Below are 14,201 nucleotides of genomic sequence, written 5' to 3' on the forward strand. Positions count from 1 at the left end.
CCCTGGCTGGCATGGCTCACTGGTTAGAGCATTGGCCTGCACACCAGAGAATCGTGGGTTTGATTCCCATTGAAGGACACATACCTGGGTTGTAGGTTCAATCCCTGCCCCCAATCTGAGCATGTGTGGGAGGCAACCAATCGATGTGTCTCTCTCACATCAATGTTTCTCTCCTTCTCCCTCTCCCCGCCTCTTCCCTTCCCTCACTCCCCTCCCTTCCACTCTCTCAAAAATCATTGGAAAAAATATTCTCACTCCTTAGGTGAGTATTAAAAAGAAAAGAAATCACGAAATATTAATCTCTGCAAATAGAACTGTTTTAAAAAACCCTCAAAAACTACAATTGGATCCAGTGAACTCTATGGGCTAATGGTGTCTTTTGATAAATAGAAATTCTTGATTTTAATTTCGTTGTAATTTTAATGTATTGATCTTTTCTTCCTTTATGGTTAGTGCTTTTTTGTGTCCTGTTTAAGAAATCTTTGTTTACTCCAAAGCCGTAAATACATTGTCGTATTTTATCTTCTTTCTTTTATTGTTTTACCTTTTATTTTAAAATTAATAATCCATATAGAATTGGCTTTTTTGTTAATGTATGGTATGAAATAGGGGTCAAAATTCTCATAAGTCAAGTAATGATATGTGTAGATTTGTTTCTGGACACTATTCCTTTGGTTTATTTTTATGTCCTTGCACCAAATATCACATTGTTGTAATTACTGTAGCTTTATAATAAACCTTAATATCTTTTAGTTAATTCCTCCAATTCTATTTCTAGATCAGAGGTTGGCAGACTTTTTCTGTGAAGGACCACATGGTAAATATTTTTCTAGCCCACCTGGCTGGTGTGGTCAAGTGGTTGAGAGTCAGCCCATGAACCAAGAAGTTACTGGTTTGATTCCTGGTCAGGGCACATGCCCAGGTTACAGGCTACATCCCCAGTAAGGGGGTGGTGCAGGAGAGAGCCAATTGATGATGTTTCTCTGTCATTCATGTTTCTATCTTTCTATCCTTCTCCGTCCCCCTCCCTCTAAAATCAATAAAAATATATTTAAAAAAATTTTTCTAACCCTGGCTGGTGTGATTCAGTTGATTGGGGCGTCATCCCTTGCACCAAAGGTTGCTGATTTGATTCCCAGTCAGGGCACATGCCCAGGTTTTAGGCTCGGTCCCGTTCCCCAGTAGGGAGAATGCAGGAGGCAGCTGATCGATGTTTCTTTCTGTCTCTCACCCTCTCCCTTCTTCTTCTCTCTAAAAAATCAATTTAAAAATATTTTTTAAAGTATGTTTTTCTTTCTATTTCTTTTCAACCTTTAAAAATGTAAAAAGGTCATTATTAATTGGATTTGGCCCATGAGACATAGTTGGCTGACCATTGATCTAAATTGTCTTGACTATTCTTGGTCCTTTCTATTTCCCGTATAATGCTTAGAATCAGCGTATCAGTTTTTTAAAACCTGCTGGAACTTGGGCATTGTATAGAATCTATTGACCATTTTGAGGAAGAATTGATATCTTTATAATATCAAGACTTCTGATTAGTCCCATCCACTTTTTGATTGGCTTTAATATTAGAATTGTGGACCTCTTCCATTCTGTAGCTGTCTCACTAAGATTAGCAAGGGACTACTAAAGAAGCTTTTCTTATGCTCCCATTTGACATGGTTGTTCCTCTTTATAGTGTTTACTTTTTTGGGGGTATTTTGATTTTAGGATCTTGGATATACCTATTAGAAAATTGGCATTATTTTACATGAAAACTAAAAGGGAATTTGATTTGAGAATTTAATATGTTGTAATTCCTGTGGTCTGCTGATTTGAATATGTTTATATAAGCATGGTGATAGATAATAACTTGTTTAGTGGTATTTGTAATTTTACATATTTTAAGTTTTCATACCCAATTTGGAGTATTTTTAATATCAAATTTTGAAGTCTTTATACCTCATTCTAATGGTTTCATACCTGGTTTTAGAGTTTTTATTTTTTAGAGGTTTCTGAAATACTTAACTGTACAAACAAAAGTTTTCTGAATATTTAAACCTCAAATATTTGTGTGTTTTTTTCACCTAACCAGTGTGCAATGCATGTGTTTGGTATGATTGTGTTTAGTGAATAGATACTATGTTTTTTCTTTATTTCAAATACATGCTTTTATATGTTAAAAAGTCATAGTACTTAATTGTATTTATGTAAAAGATGTTTTATTTTGTACATATTTTTAACATGAGTATCTCTTAATATATTTATTTCAAAAGCCTAAAAATTCTTTACTTTTATAAATCTAAAAGGTTTTGATAGTTTTATGATTTCATAACATCCTTGAACTTTGAAAATATGAAAGTGCACTATTGATAAATAATTGCCATTTCTATGTAGTGTTGAAGATATATTTCAATTTGTTTAACATTTTCTGATTCCCAAAATAAAAATAAAATGATGACCCTTGGCTGTTGATCAGCAATTTAATCTGAAAGCAAAGCATGCTATTTTTCATGGAAACTGCATATTATATGTGTAGGCATGAAGCTTGCAAAACTTTTCTGCCATGTTCTCTTCCTTCTTAGCTACACACATTTAGTGCTTCCGCTTCCTTTTTCCCTTTCCTTTGGTCTTTATATATGCTCTTCTCTTTGTCTGGAATCCCTTTCCTGTCACTTTTGCTTTACTAATTCCTGTTTTTCCTGACCCCTGGGAATTGAGTGCACTTCAGTAATATGTTGAGATCCTTCAGTGAGTCATACAATGGGGATACCTCAGTGAACAAGACCAAAATGTCCCAAATTTATTAAATTTTGTTCTAATTATTGATTTACTTGTCTTACTCTTCCTATAGACCCTGAACTCTCTGAGCTTTATTTCAGCACTAACACAATACCTGACAATAAGTGTTCCTTATCCCAAAATGTCTCAGTTATGGATAAAATTCTCAAGGCATTCATAATTTAGTAGGAAGGCAGTTCATTCATATTCAGAAATTGATTTTAACATAAGGTAATGTGTTGACAGGGGCTCTTTAGTGACTCTTGTACATTGTAGAGGATAGTCTTATCACTTATATGAACTAATAATTGCTGAATTGAATACAAAGAAGAGGATTTTATACAAATTTAATGATTTAAGATGTCATTCCAGGCACTTTAACAAATATAACTTAAAGAAAAGGAACCAAACCATCATAAGCTCTGAAACTGTATTCTTTTTGCTCTTTGTAAATGTGTGGTCTCCATCCTTCTTAGCATTTGGATGCATCCTTTTGACAAGTCTCTAGTCAACTCCTTTTCCCTTTGCCCAACAATAGCTGTGCCAAGCCTGCACTATTTTGGATAGACCATCTACCCTAGTGCTGCTTTCTCTGTCTTATTAAACATTTTCTTTTCTTTATAGCTTTAGTTTAGATTCCTTTCAGGCCAAGTAAAACTCAACTTCCTACCTTCATCTTTCCTTCATCTTACTATCCTCATCTTCTTTCTTACAACTCACAAGAAGACTTTCTCTTGGTTAGGGCTAATCCTGTCTCTGTGCTTGCAAAAGAATTACATTTTACATTTTATCAAAGTGATGCATACACATAGTCTGAAAGGAAAAAAAAGAAAATTAACCATCCACTATTCAAAGCCACCTAGATGTGTTTCCTAATAGCATCTTTCATCTTTTATTCTTTAGCTGTTTCTTTTGGTAGTTATTTTTATATCACTGACGAATATGCTGCTGCTTTCTTGACTTACACTTTTTAGGTATTATATATGTACTTCCTGTTCTGATAGAGGTTTATTCGTTCTTATACTACTCTCTAACCCCATCTGCTCAATATATTTATATCACTATTTTGATACATCAGTAAACAATGTTGTTTGTTGTAGAGGTAAGCAGTGTGCTGTGATTACATTTTCTTTAATGTAATAACTTTCTTCAGAATTTCCAGTTGTCTTTCTTCTTGCAAAACCTTTAAAATAATCTTTCAACTCCAGTCCCCAAAACTATTACTCTTGAGGAGATCTCTCTCCCAAATTCATGCATTCTCTTGCTTTTGCCTAGGCTGGTTGGCTGGTTGGTTGCTCTCAAGATCTGCCATATGGCTGTTGCTCTCATATTTCCCTTGACTATCCTCCTGGATTTGGATACACTGTTTATTGAATCTCATGGCTTCCTGTCTGTGGGTTAGTGCCTCCTTTTCCTTGAGTGCATGCTCAAATAATTTACTAAGAAACTGTATATTGAGGGTAAATTTTCTGATTCCTTGCATGTCTGCAAATGTCTTTATTTTAACCTCACGTGTGATAATACTTTGGATATGGAATTTGAAGTTGAACATAATTATTCCTCAAGGTTTTTAGGTCATTGTTCTATTTCCTTCTGTCACCTACTACTCTAGCTGTTGTGCTGCTGCTCCAATTCTTTTCCTTTTTAGATGACTTTTCCCTACTGCCAGAAACTTTATTTTATTTCTGGTACTCTAATTTTTTTTTAAACTCTCACCTGAGGATTTATTTTTATTGACTTTAGAGAGAGAGGAACAGAGAGGGAGAAGGAGAAACATCAGTGTGAGAAACATCAATTGGTTACCTCCCGCATGCACCCTGACTGGTGAGCAAACCCACAACCTGGATATGTGCCCTGACCAGGAATCAAACCCACAGCCTTTCAGTGTATGGGACAGGGCTCCAACCAACTGAGCCACACTGGCCAGGATTTATTCCTGGTATTCTAAAATTTTAGTGGTTTTGTTGTTGTTGTTGCATTGTTTTGTTAATTATACTGGATACTGAGTGAACTGGGCCCTTACTGTGTGGAGATTAGAAACTCTTTAACTCTGGGAAATTTCTTTGTGCTATTTCTTCTTTAATTTTTTTTTGTTTGTTTTCTGTTTTTGGAACTTGTTAGTAGGATTTTGGATCCTGCTGGATTGATAATATTTGTCTCTTTCTTTCTCTCATTTTGTTGCATTTTCTGAGATACTTTTAATCATTTTATTGCACTTTTTTATTTTGAGAATTAACACATTTTTCTACAGTTCTTCTGGTTCTGATCCCTTTTACATATAGCTATTTTTTTCTTGATTTGTAGATACTCTCTGAAGATACCAATTTAGGAGTGGGGTTTTTTGTTTGTTTTTTCCGTTCTCTTCTGTGTGTTTCTTTGTTTGTTTTTTGTTTTTTGCATTATCTCTGTTTTCTTCAGATTTGTTTACTGTTTATCTTTGGTCTCTTTCATTTTGGAGACATTCCTCAAATATCTAGTGATCATTGGTTGTCCATTTCTATTTGAGAGTGGGAGACACTGATAAGCTGATTGTGAGCTCTGGGGCAGGGGAGTTTACCAACTATTAGACTTTGCTTTAGGTGATAGGACAAAAAACTGCTAATGCTTGCAGACCCTCAAATTCAAGAATTTACAAATGTTCAGCCTAGGGAAAGGCTGGTTGATGGAACTGAATGTAGATTTTAATTTATGTGTTTTTAGGGTTGGTCAAGCAAGAAGTCTTACTTTTGCCCTCTCCAGCATCTCTGGTAACTGAGAATCCTGACCCTCTCTGGGGTTTTATAGGCAAGCCAGCCCCACCTTCTGTTACCAGCACTCTAAACTGTAGCTTTTTCCTGCTCCATATGTTACCACTCACGTGTGTGCTCTATTTCAGAATTGTAAAACAAAATTCTCATCTGCTGGTGGCCCCTTTTCTGTTTTTAGTGGGTTTATATACTTTTAAATTGTTATGACTATAAAATGTCAACTTGGCGAGGCTGAAGTACGTTTCCCGGAGTCCCCTTTCTTATATATTTCTGATTAGGAGATTTTTGCACCTAATGTGAAATATTCCCGGGCAACCAAAAACATTCTAACCGTTTTCCCAGAAAAGGATATAAAATCCTCCACCCCCTTTTCTTGTTTGTTTTTGGGCTATCTTCATTCTTCTTCTAACTGATTCATACTCCCTCTTTGATATTCTGTAACGAATAGGAAGGTAACTATTATTACTGTATCTTATTTTAGGTGATAAAGAAGAAAAATGAACCAAAAATATTTGACTAATACATATGTATATATTTAAGCATATAATATCAAATTAAGGAAGAAATACTCATATCTATCACAGTCCTTATTTTTGCAATTGGTTATGTAATCATAGTTGGTTTTTATTACTACCTTCTTTCACTACCCTTTCCATATTCCCTTTGCTCTCAGCAACTACCTCAGCTGGTCCTGGTTCCTTGCCTGGTGGGTGACCCAAATATTCATTATTTGAAGGTCTGGGCTACTTGTGTTACTGTAGTTTTTCATTGACTTTAATCACAGGACATGGAAGTACTAAGGTGCCCTAGAGGATCTGTATTCCAGACATATTCCTCCTTATCCTCATTGTATATTAGTAACCCAATTTTGCCTTGAAAGTCAGGATCAATCCTCCCCCTCCACACCCCCAGCCAGTTCATAACTCCTTTCTTTGCCTATTGACTCAGAACCCAAAGTGGCCAGGTGGCAGTCTCAACCTGAGTTGAGTAGAGTCATTGTTGTGTCATTGTGTTGATGGAAGCATTCCTCCCTTCGAAACTAAGGCTTCTAGACCAGCAAAACCATTGTCTCAGGGATAGGAAGTAAATATTTTGCTGAGACTAAATTTATTACTCTTCATTGATTTCCCAAATAAATGAAAGAAAAACCTACTTCTCATAAAAGGCATCACTATCCACTCAGTCACATAAGCCAGAAACTTTGGAATCATTCTAAATTCTTCCCTTTCTGTTATCATTTAAATCCCACCTATTAGAAAGTTCTATCTGTTTTAGGGAGCATTTGAGATCTTGCTTCCTGACAATTGTCATCAGTTGGCTCAAATAAAATCTTCTTTTAAATCTTATATGTTGTAACTTCCTTCACATCTCTCACTTGTATCTCCTCCTCTTCGTCCTCATGTCAGTCATCGCCTTAAAACAGGAAGCTTCACCTTCATTTTCCCAAATTGTAGAAACAATCTACAATAGGCTTTTCCCACCTATTCATCTGCAACTTTTCTCCTAGAGCAGTCTTTTTTTAAAAAAATCAGACCAGCCCTGGCTGGTTTGGCTCGGTGGATGGAGCGTCGGCCTGTGGACTGAGGAGTCCTAGGTTCGATTCCGGCCAAGGGCACATGCCTGGGTTGTAGGCTCAATCCCCAGTGGGGGGCGTGCAGGAGGCGGCCGATCGATGATTCTCTCTCATCACTGATGTTTCTGTCTTTCTATCCTTCCTCCTTCCTCTCTGAAATCAATAAAAATATATTTTTTAAAAATTCAGACCATATTTAGTTGCTCTAAGTGCTTATTAGGCAATTCCCAATTCTTACCAGCCAAATTAATTCATCTGTTGTAACAGAAATCCAAAGTCACATGGCTTCAACAAGTTAGAAGTTTTTTTTCTCTCTCTGGACTTAGGTAATGGCTCTACAATATCAGGAATCCAGGTTCCTTCTGGTTTGTTACTTAGACATTCCTTACTATGTTGTCCTCAACTACATGGGCCAAGATAATTTCACTACCGTGTCAGAGCTAGCATGAAAAGGGAAATGGTGAAGGAGGAGGATGTGCCCTTTAAGGGTACAACTCAGAAGGGTGTGTAAATCATTTTCATTCTCAGCCCATTGCCCAGAACATGACTATAAGTTCTAGCTGCAAGAAAGTTTGGAAAAGTGACTCTTTAGTTTGGCTGGCCTTGTGTCCAGCTAGAAGTGGAGAAGCTCAATTATTGTAGAAAAGGGGGAATGGATATTGGAGGAGCACCAGTAGTGTCTGCCATAAAAGGTAGTCAAGGTCTTCTGGACATTGACTCTTGCCTGCCTTTTTACCTTATCTCTTAGTGCAATGCTTTCCCACTTTCCCCTCTCCCCCCCGCACTCCCTGACTCTGTCTCCTCTTTGCTTCAGCCATGCTACACTGTTTGCATTTCCATACATGCTATGCTGGTATCTGTTTCTCTGCCTTTCCTCAGAATACTTCCTTAGCCTGAGATGCAATTGCCTCTCACTCCTCTCATTCCAACATACTCTGTTAGCCTGATCTGAGAGAATTTGTCTTTCAAGACTTAATTTAAGCATTTATTGAACAGCACCCCACCACTACCCAGGTAGAATTGATCATTCTTTTCTCTGCCGCCCTTATTTATATTCAGGCAGACTATAGTTATTGCACTTTTAAGCACATATTTACATTTATATTCTATTTCTCCTTGATTGCAAACCCTTTGGGGACACAGATGACATCTTATTCATATAGCCTTTGAATGTAGTGTAGTACCTGATAGGCAGGGGATTAAAAATGTGCACTAGATATTTACTGAATCAGTGAGTGGGTCCATAGCAAAAACATCTCTGTCCAGACTTTAAAATGTCAGGACACACTCTGAAAATATGACTGGCTGCTGGTTTTTTTTTAACTTTTGTCAATCAGTTAAAATGATAATGCTAGCTCCAAGAATATTTATCAAAATCCTATATTATCTTGTTGATTGTTTCATAGTTTTTAAGTGATATTTTAATTCTAAACGTACTCTTGAAGATAGCTTGGAATTTATTTTTTTCCATTACAATTAGTGGACTTTTCTGTCTACTAAGGCACAGTGTTTATAATTGTGTTGTTTTTTTTTAACGGTTCAGTACATCAGTGACTTGCTGCAGGAGTTGTATCGAAGTGAATTAGATAAAACTGATATGATTTCCAAAGCCTGTCCTAAGGCCTTCAGAGTACTGCCACTTTAGCATGCTGGTTCTAAGATACAGATATCTCAGGATTTGTTTAATGACTAAAAGAGTCATTGTTGTAAACAAATTCCAAGGCAAGATTGCCTTAAATATTCTTACATGGAGAATTTTTTTTCTGCTTTACTGTCTTGAGTAATATCTTTTGTTTTACTTGTAGATTTGATGGTCCTCGAAGATTTGAGGATTTAGGGTCAAGGTGTGAAGGACCGAGACCCAAAGGGCCTCGTTTTGAAGGAAATCGCCCCGATGGGCCAAGACCCAGATATGAAGGTCACCCAGCAGAGGGCACTAAAAGCAAATGGGGAATGATTCCCCGGGGGCCAGCATCTCAGTTTTATATTACCCCCAATACATCCCTAAGTCCTCGACAGAGTGGACCACAATGGAAAGGCCCCAAACCAGCTTTGGGACAGCAACAACAGCAGCAACCTAAGTCACAAGCAGAACCTCTTTCAGGAAACAAAGAACCATTAGCAGACACCAATAGTAACCAGCAGAAGAATTTAAACATGCAATCAGCTGCATTACCCATTGGTGCAGATGTAAAGGATGCCAAGGCGGCTCAGGCAAATGAGAATCTAAGCGACTCTCAACAAGAGCCACCTAAAAGCGAAGTCTCGGAAGTGCCCATAGAGCCTTCTAAATGGGACCAGAATTCTCAGAGTATGGAGACTCAAATGGACAAAACCCAAGCTGTTACTCAGCCTGTATCCCTTGCAAATAAACCTGTACCTACTCAATCTACTTTTCCCTCAGAAACAGGGGGGATGGAGGGAGGAGCAATAGTAGCAACATCATCATCATTAAACACAGATAATGATTTTAAACCTTTAGGTATTGGTCTGCCCCATTCAGAAAATAACCAAGATAAAGGGCTGCCTCGGCCAGATAGTAGAGATAATAGGTTAGAAAGCAATCAAGGCAGCAGCTCATCTTACAGAGGTCCTGGGCAAAGCAGAATGGAAGACACACAGGATAAAGAACTAGTAAATAGAGGTCGAGGCCAGGTAATCAGCTGTGACCCAGGGTTGGTCAAGCAAGAAGACTTTCACGATAAGGTGATGGGTAGAAGAGAAGACAGTCGAGAGAAGATGAACAGAGGAGAAGGCAGTCGGGACAGAGGGTTGGTGAGACCAGGAAGCAGTCGGGAGAAAGTGCCGGGTGGTCTGCAAGGCAGCCAGGACAAGGGTAGAGCTGGCAGCCGAGAAAGGGGACCACCTCGGAGGGCTGGAAGTCAGGAGAGAGGACCCCCTCGTACGGCTGGGAGTAGGGAGAGAGTACCACCTCGAAGAGCTGGGAGCAGAGAGAGGGGGCCCCCACCTCGAGGGCCTGGCAGTCGGGAAAGGGGACTGGGAAGACCAGATTTTGGTCGTGACAGAGGTCCATTTAGACCAGAACCAGGAGATGGTGGGGAAAAAATGTATCCATATCACCGAGATGAGCCTCCTAGGGCTCCATGGAACCATGGAGAAGAGAGAGGGCATGAAGAGTTCCCACTAGATGGTAGAAATGCTCCAATGGAACGAGAAAGACTTGATGATTGGGATAGAGAGAGATACTGGAGAGAAAGTGAACGTGACTATCGAGATGATACACTAGATCCATATAACCGAGAGGACAGGTTCTCAGCACCACCATCTCGATCGCATGATGGAGATAGACGAGGCCCTTGGTGGGATGATTGGGAGAGAGATCAGGATATGGATGAGGACTACAACAGGGAAATGGACAGGGATGTGGATCGGATTGGAAGACCCATGGATATGTATGATAGAAATTTGGATAATGAGTGGGACAGAGATTATGGGAGACCACTGGATGAACAAGAATCACAGTTCCGTGAACGGGATATTCCATCTCTTCCACCTTTACCACCCCTCCCACCTCTTCCACCTTTGGATAGATATCGGGATGATAGATGGAGAGAAGAAAGAAATCGAGACCATGGGTATGATCGAGATTTCCGTGATAGGGGTGAGTTGAGGATCCGAGAGTATCCAGAAAGAGGAGATACGTGGCGGGAAAAGCGAGATTATATTCCTGACAGAATGGACTGGGAAAGAGAACGGTTATCAGACAGATGGTACCCATCTGATGTGGATAGACATTCCCCCATTGCGGAACACATGCCCTCCTCACATCATTCTTCTGAAATGATGGGGTCGGATGCAAATTTAGACTCTGACCAAGGCCTTGGAGGGGTAATGGTTCTCAGTCAGAGGCAGCACGAAATCATTTTGAAAGCTGCACAAGAACTGAAAATGCTTCGGTAAGTTGACTACTTAAGATCATTTCTTTTAGTCAAAGCCACATTCAGACTGCTTTTTAAAAATGTGATGTATTTGAATGGAATTAATTTTACTTCAAGTTCTTATCACGTAATTATAATTATATCTCTGGTCATTCCGTGCTGTTTTAGGGTTAGGATGGGTATTTAGGAACTGTGTTAATTATAAACTTACGTTCTGAAATGTGAAAATTTGATGGCCATTCTTGGCTTTTATAGATGTGTTGCTGACATGCCATGCCTGTGCATGTTTCAAGTGTCAAACTTCAACTTTCTAGTGCTCTGGATTTCAGAGCTCATATGTAACATCCTGTTTTTCCCCAGGAGGCAGTTTGTTCTTCTGTATTAGATCTGATAGACTTCATATTCATTAATCTTTGACATAACTTTGGAAAATGCTGTAAGGACTCATATTTGTCTCTGTTGAAGCTAAGAATGGTTTACCTGGAAGCATCCTCAGATTTGTCTAACCATTGATACTTTCTTTTGGGGATGTTTTATCTTTCCTTATAATTAGAAGCTGATATCTCTACTTGAGGATGTTATTTATACATAATCAAGTATTTTCTTTGTGAGATGGAGAATAGAATTTGGATTTCTTAACTTACAGTCAACTTACTATGTATGTATAGGTATCTACATAATGCTTCCCATGTAGTAGCAAAAGCTAACATTTATTGTATGCTTATGATGTGCCAGGAACTGTGTGCTTTGTAGCTTTGTATAAATTGTTTCATCCTTAAACCAACTGTATGCTAAGATAAGAATTTAGGCGTCATTGGCAGATTGTAAGTTTTTTGAGTAGTTTCTTGGGAATTAGCTGTGTTTTGAGAAAATAAATTAATGGTTAGTTTTTGATATATTCCAATGTATTATGTTTCTTTCATTATTCAATTCTGGTCTATATTTGTGGTTTACACCAATTGAAATTATAACAAAAGCTTTCTATGAGGTTTAACTTTTCCAGATTATTAATAGTGTGGAAAGCATACCCTAGAATATTAGCTACTATACAACTCACTTTTAAATTATAGACGCCTTTAATTTAACAATCTTGTGTGCTAGTTACTCTGCTAGTAATTTAGCATATATTATCTCAATCCTCCTATCTCAAATCCTTATATCTCAATGGCCTGTAAAGAATAAGTAGTATTATTCCCACTTCATAAATGACACTGAGGCTCAGAGAGTTTAAGTCCACTTGGCTAAAAAGTGGCAGATCCAGAATTGGAGCATAGTCTGTCCAACTCTAAAATCTATTTTGTTTTTTGAAAACACCAAGCTGATTGGCGTTGCTAATCTGCCAAAGTTTCTTTCCTTTTCTTTTAAAAGTTTCCGTTTCCTTCCATTATCGCTTTGCAAAGAAACGCTGGATAAAAAGTGCTTCTTCATCATTCTTTTTTTAAAGCTCTTTCTAGGCAACAAAAACATAATTAAACGAAACATATGAAATGATGAATAAAAGTGGTCATAGTTGAATACAAATAAGCTACGTTGTGTTGGTATAAAGTCATGATTTACACAAGGCATAAAATAATATTTTTATATACTTGACCCTTATTTTGTATCCATTTGGATCACTACACTTTACAAATGCAGGGAGAATATTGTAAAAGGTGGGGAGAGGTTGCATGTGTTTAAGGTGGTCATTGTAAGGAAAAGGAAAAGGAATTTGACCAGACATTTAAAGAAAAACTTGAAGTTACATAATTACTCTTTAGGAATATAAAGTGTTGTTTTCAAAGGTGTAGACTGACCATTGTTCTCACCATATACAGCAGAGGCAATTAACTAAAATACCCACAAGAAGCTGACAGGTAACAAAAGTGAGTGAAAGTGGCAAAAGGCCTTTGTCTAAAGTGGGCAGCCACTACTCCACTCAGCTAATTGTTGGCATGTGGGGAATGTAGGCCCATTGTTACCAAATCTCTTTAACATTTGAATTTCTATATGAAATATTTTGCTTTGTAAATAAGGGCAACTAATTCAGATTTTGAAAACTGATGTGAACACCAAATTCAAAAAAACCTTCCCAGCCCATATTTGGTCCATGGGCCACCATTTTGCAACCTCTGGTCTAAATAAAGAATATTGAACAAAAAAAAAAATGGCAGAGAGCTTTTGATTGGATGAAAGAAAAACATGACAAGTAAATGAAATATTAGAATAGACTAATGAGGTGCAGGTTGTAGCACCTGTCCTTGAAGATCTTCAATAATTTATAATTATTTATAGGTCGTAGATGTCTGATCAGTTAGCTACATCAAGGCAAGAGAGTGGTGTTACCCTGGAGGTGCTCTGTGAGCACTGTAGAGGGTTTTAGAACAAGATTCTTAGGTCTCTTTGTTCTTCTATATTAATTGTAATCATTTAGGAATGGAGTAGACATGCCTTATGTACAATGGCAATTTTATTTGTTTACAGGGAGCAGAAAGAACAGCTTCAAAAGATGAAAGACTTTGGGTCTGAGCCACAGATGCCTGACCACCTACCACCCCAGGATTCGAGATTGCAGAATACACCTTCAAGACCTGGAATGTATCTGGTATGGGAAAATGTGTGCTCGGAAAATGCAGTGGTTCCTACTTTGTATGTTTGTCTGTCCTTTAATCTTTTGATATATGAAGCAAGTACAAATTTTTTCTATAGAAAATAGAAATTCTGCCCTGGCGGATTTGGCTCAGTGGATAGAGTGTCGGCCTGCGAACTGAAGGGTCCCAGGTTCGATTCCAGTCAAGGGCACATGCCCAAGTTGTGGGCTCGATCATCAGTGGGGGACTTGCAGGAGACAGCTGATCCATGATTCTCTTTGATTCTCTCTCATCATGGATGTTTCTATCTCTCTCTCCCTCTTCCTTTCTCTCTGAAATCAGTACAAATATGTTTAAAAATAAAATATGATAGTCATATCAACTGTGCTTCTAAAAAAAAGTAAAAAATAAATAAATTTTTTTTATTTATTTGTGTGGCTCAGTGGTTGAGCATCGATCTATGAATCAGGAGGTCATGGTTCGATTCCCTGTTAGGGGTTATGCCTGGTTTTCAGGCTCTATCCCCAGTAGGGGGCGTGCAGGAGGCAGCCATCAATTATTCTCTCTCATCATTGATGTCTCTCTCTCTCTCTCTCTCTCTCTCTCTCTCTCTCTCTCTCTCTCTCTCCGCCCTCTCCCCCTCCCCCTTCCT

At 38.2% G+C, this 14,201-nt stretch overlaps 1 protein-coding gene across 5 annotated transcripts in view; it reads left to right on the forward strand.

Annotated features, from left to right (window-relative positions):
• Positions 1–14,201, forward strand: part of YLPM1 (YLP motif containing 1) — a 65,014-nt gene that overhangs the window by 24,185 nt on the left and 26,628 nt on the right. For all 5 annotated transcript variants that reach the window (XR_004968215.1, XM_036313113.1, XM_036313103.1 and 2 more), the window contains 2 exons: positions 8,889–11,000; positions 13,443–13,563. Coding sequence is in view for 4 of the 5 variants with exons in the window: in XM_036313113.1 (XP_036169006.1) it covers positions 8,889–11,000; positions 13,443–13,563 (2,233 nt within the window). In the remaining variant the exon portion in view is untranslated. The remainder of the gene's footprint in view (positions 1–8,888; positions 11,001–13,442; positions 13,564–14,201) is intronic.

The sequence above is a fragment of the Myotis myotis genome, unplaced genomic scaffold (assembly GCF_014108235.1).
Source record: "Myotis myotis isolate mMyoMyo1 unplaced genomic scaffold, mMyoMyo1.p scaffold_m19_p_1, whole genome shotgun sequence".
Taxonomy (NCBI): Eukaryota; Metazoa; Chordata; class Mammalia; order Chiroptera; family Vespertilionidae; genus Myotis; species Myotis myotis.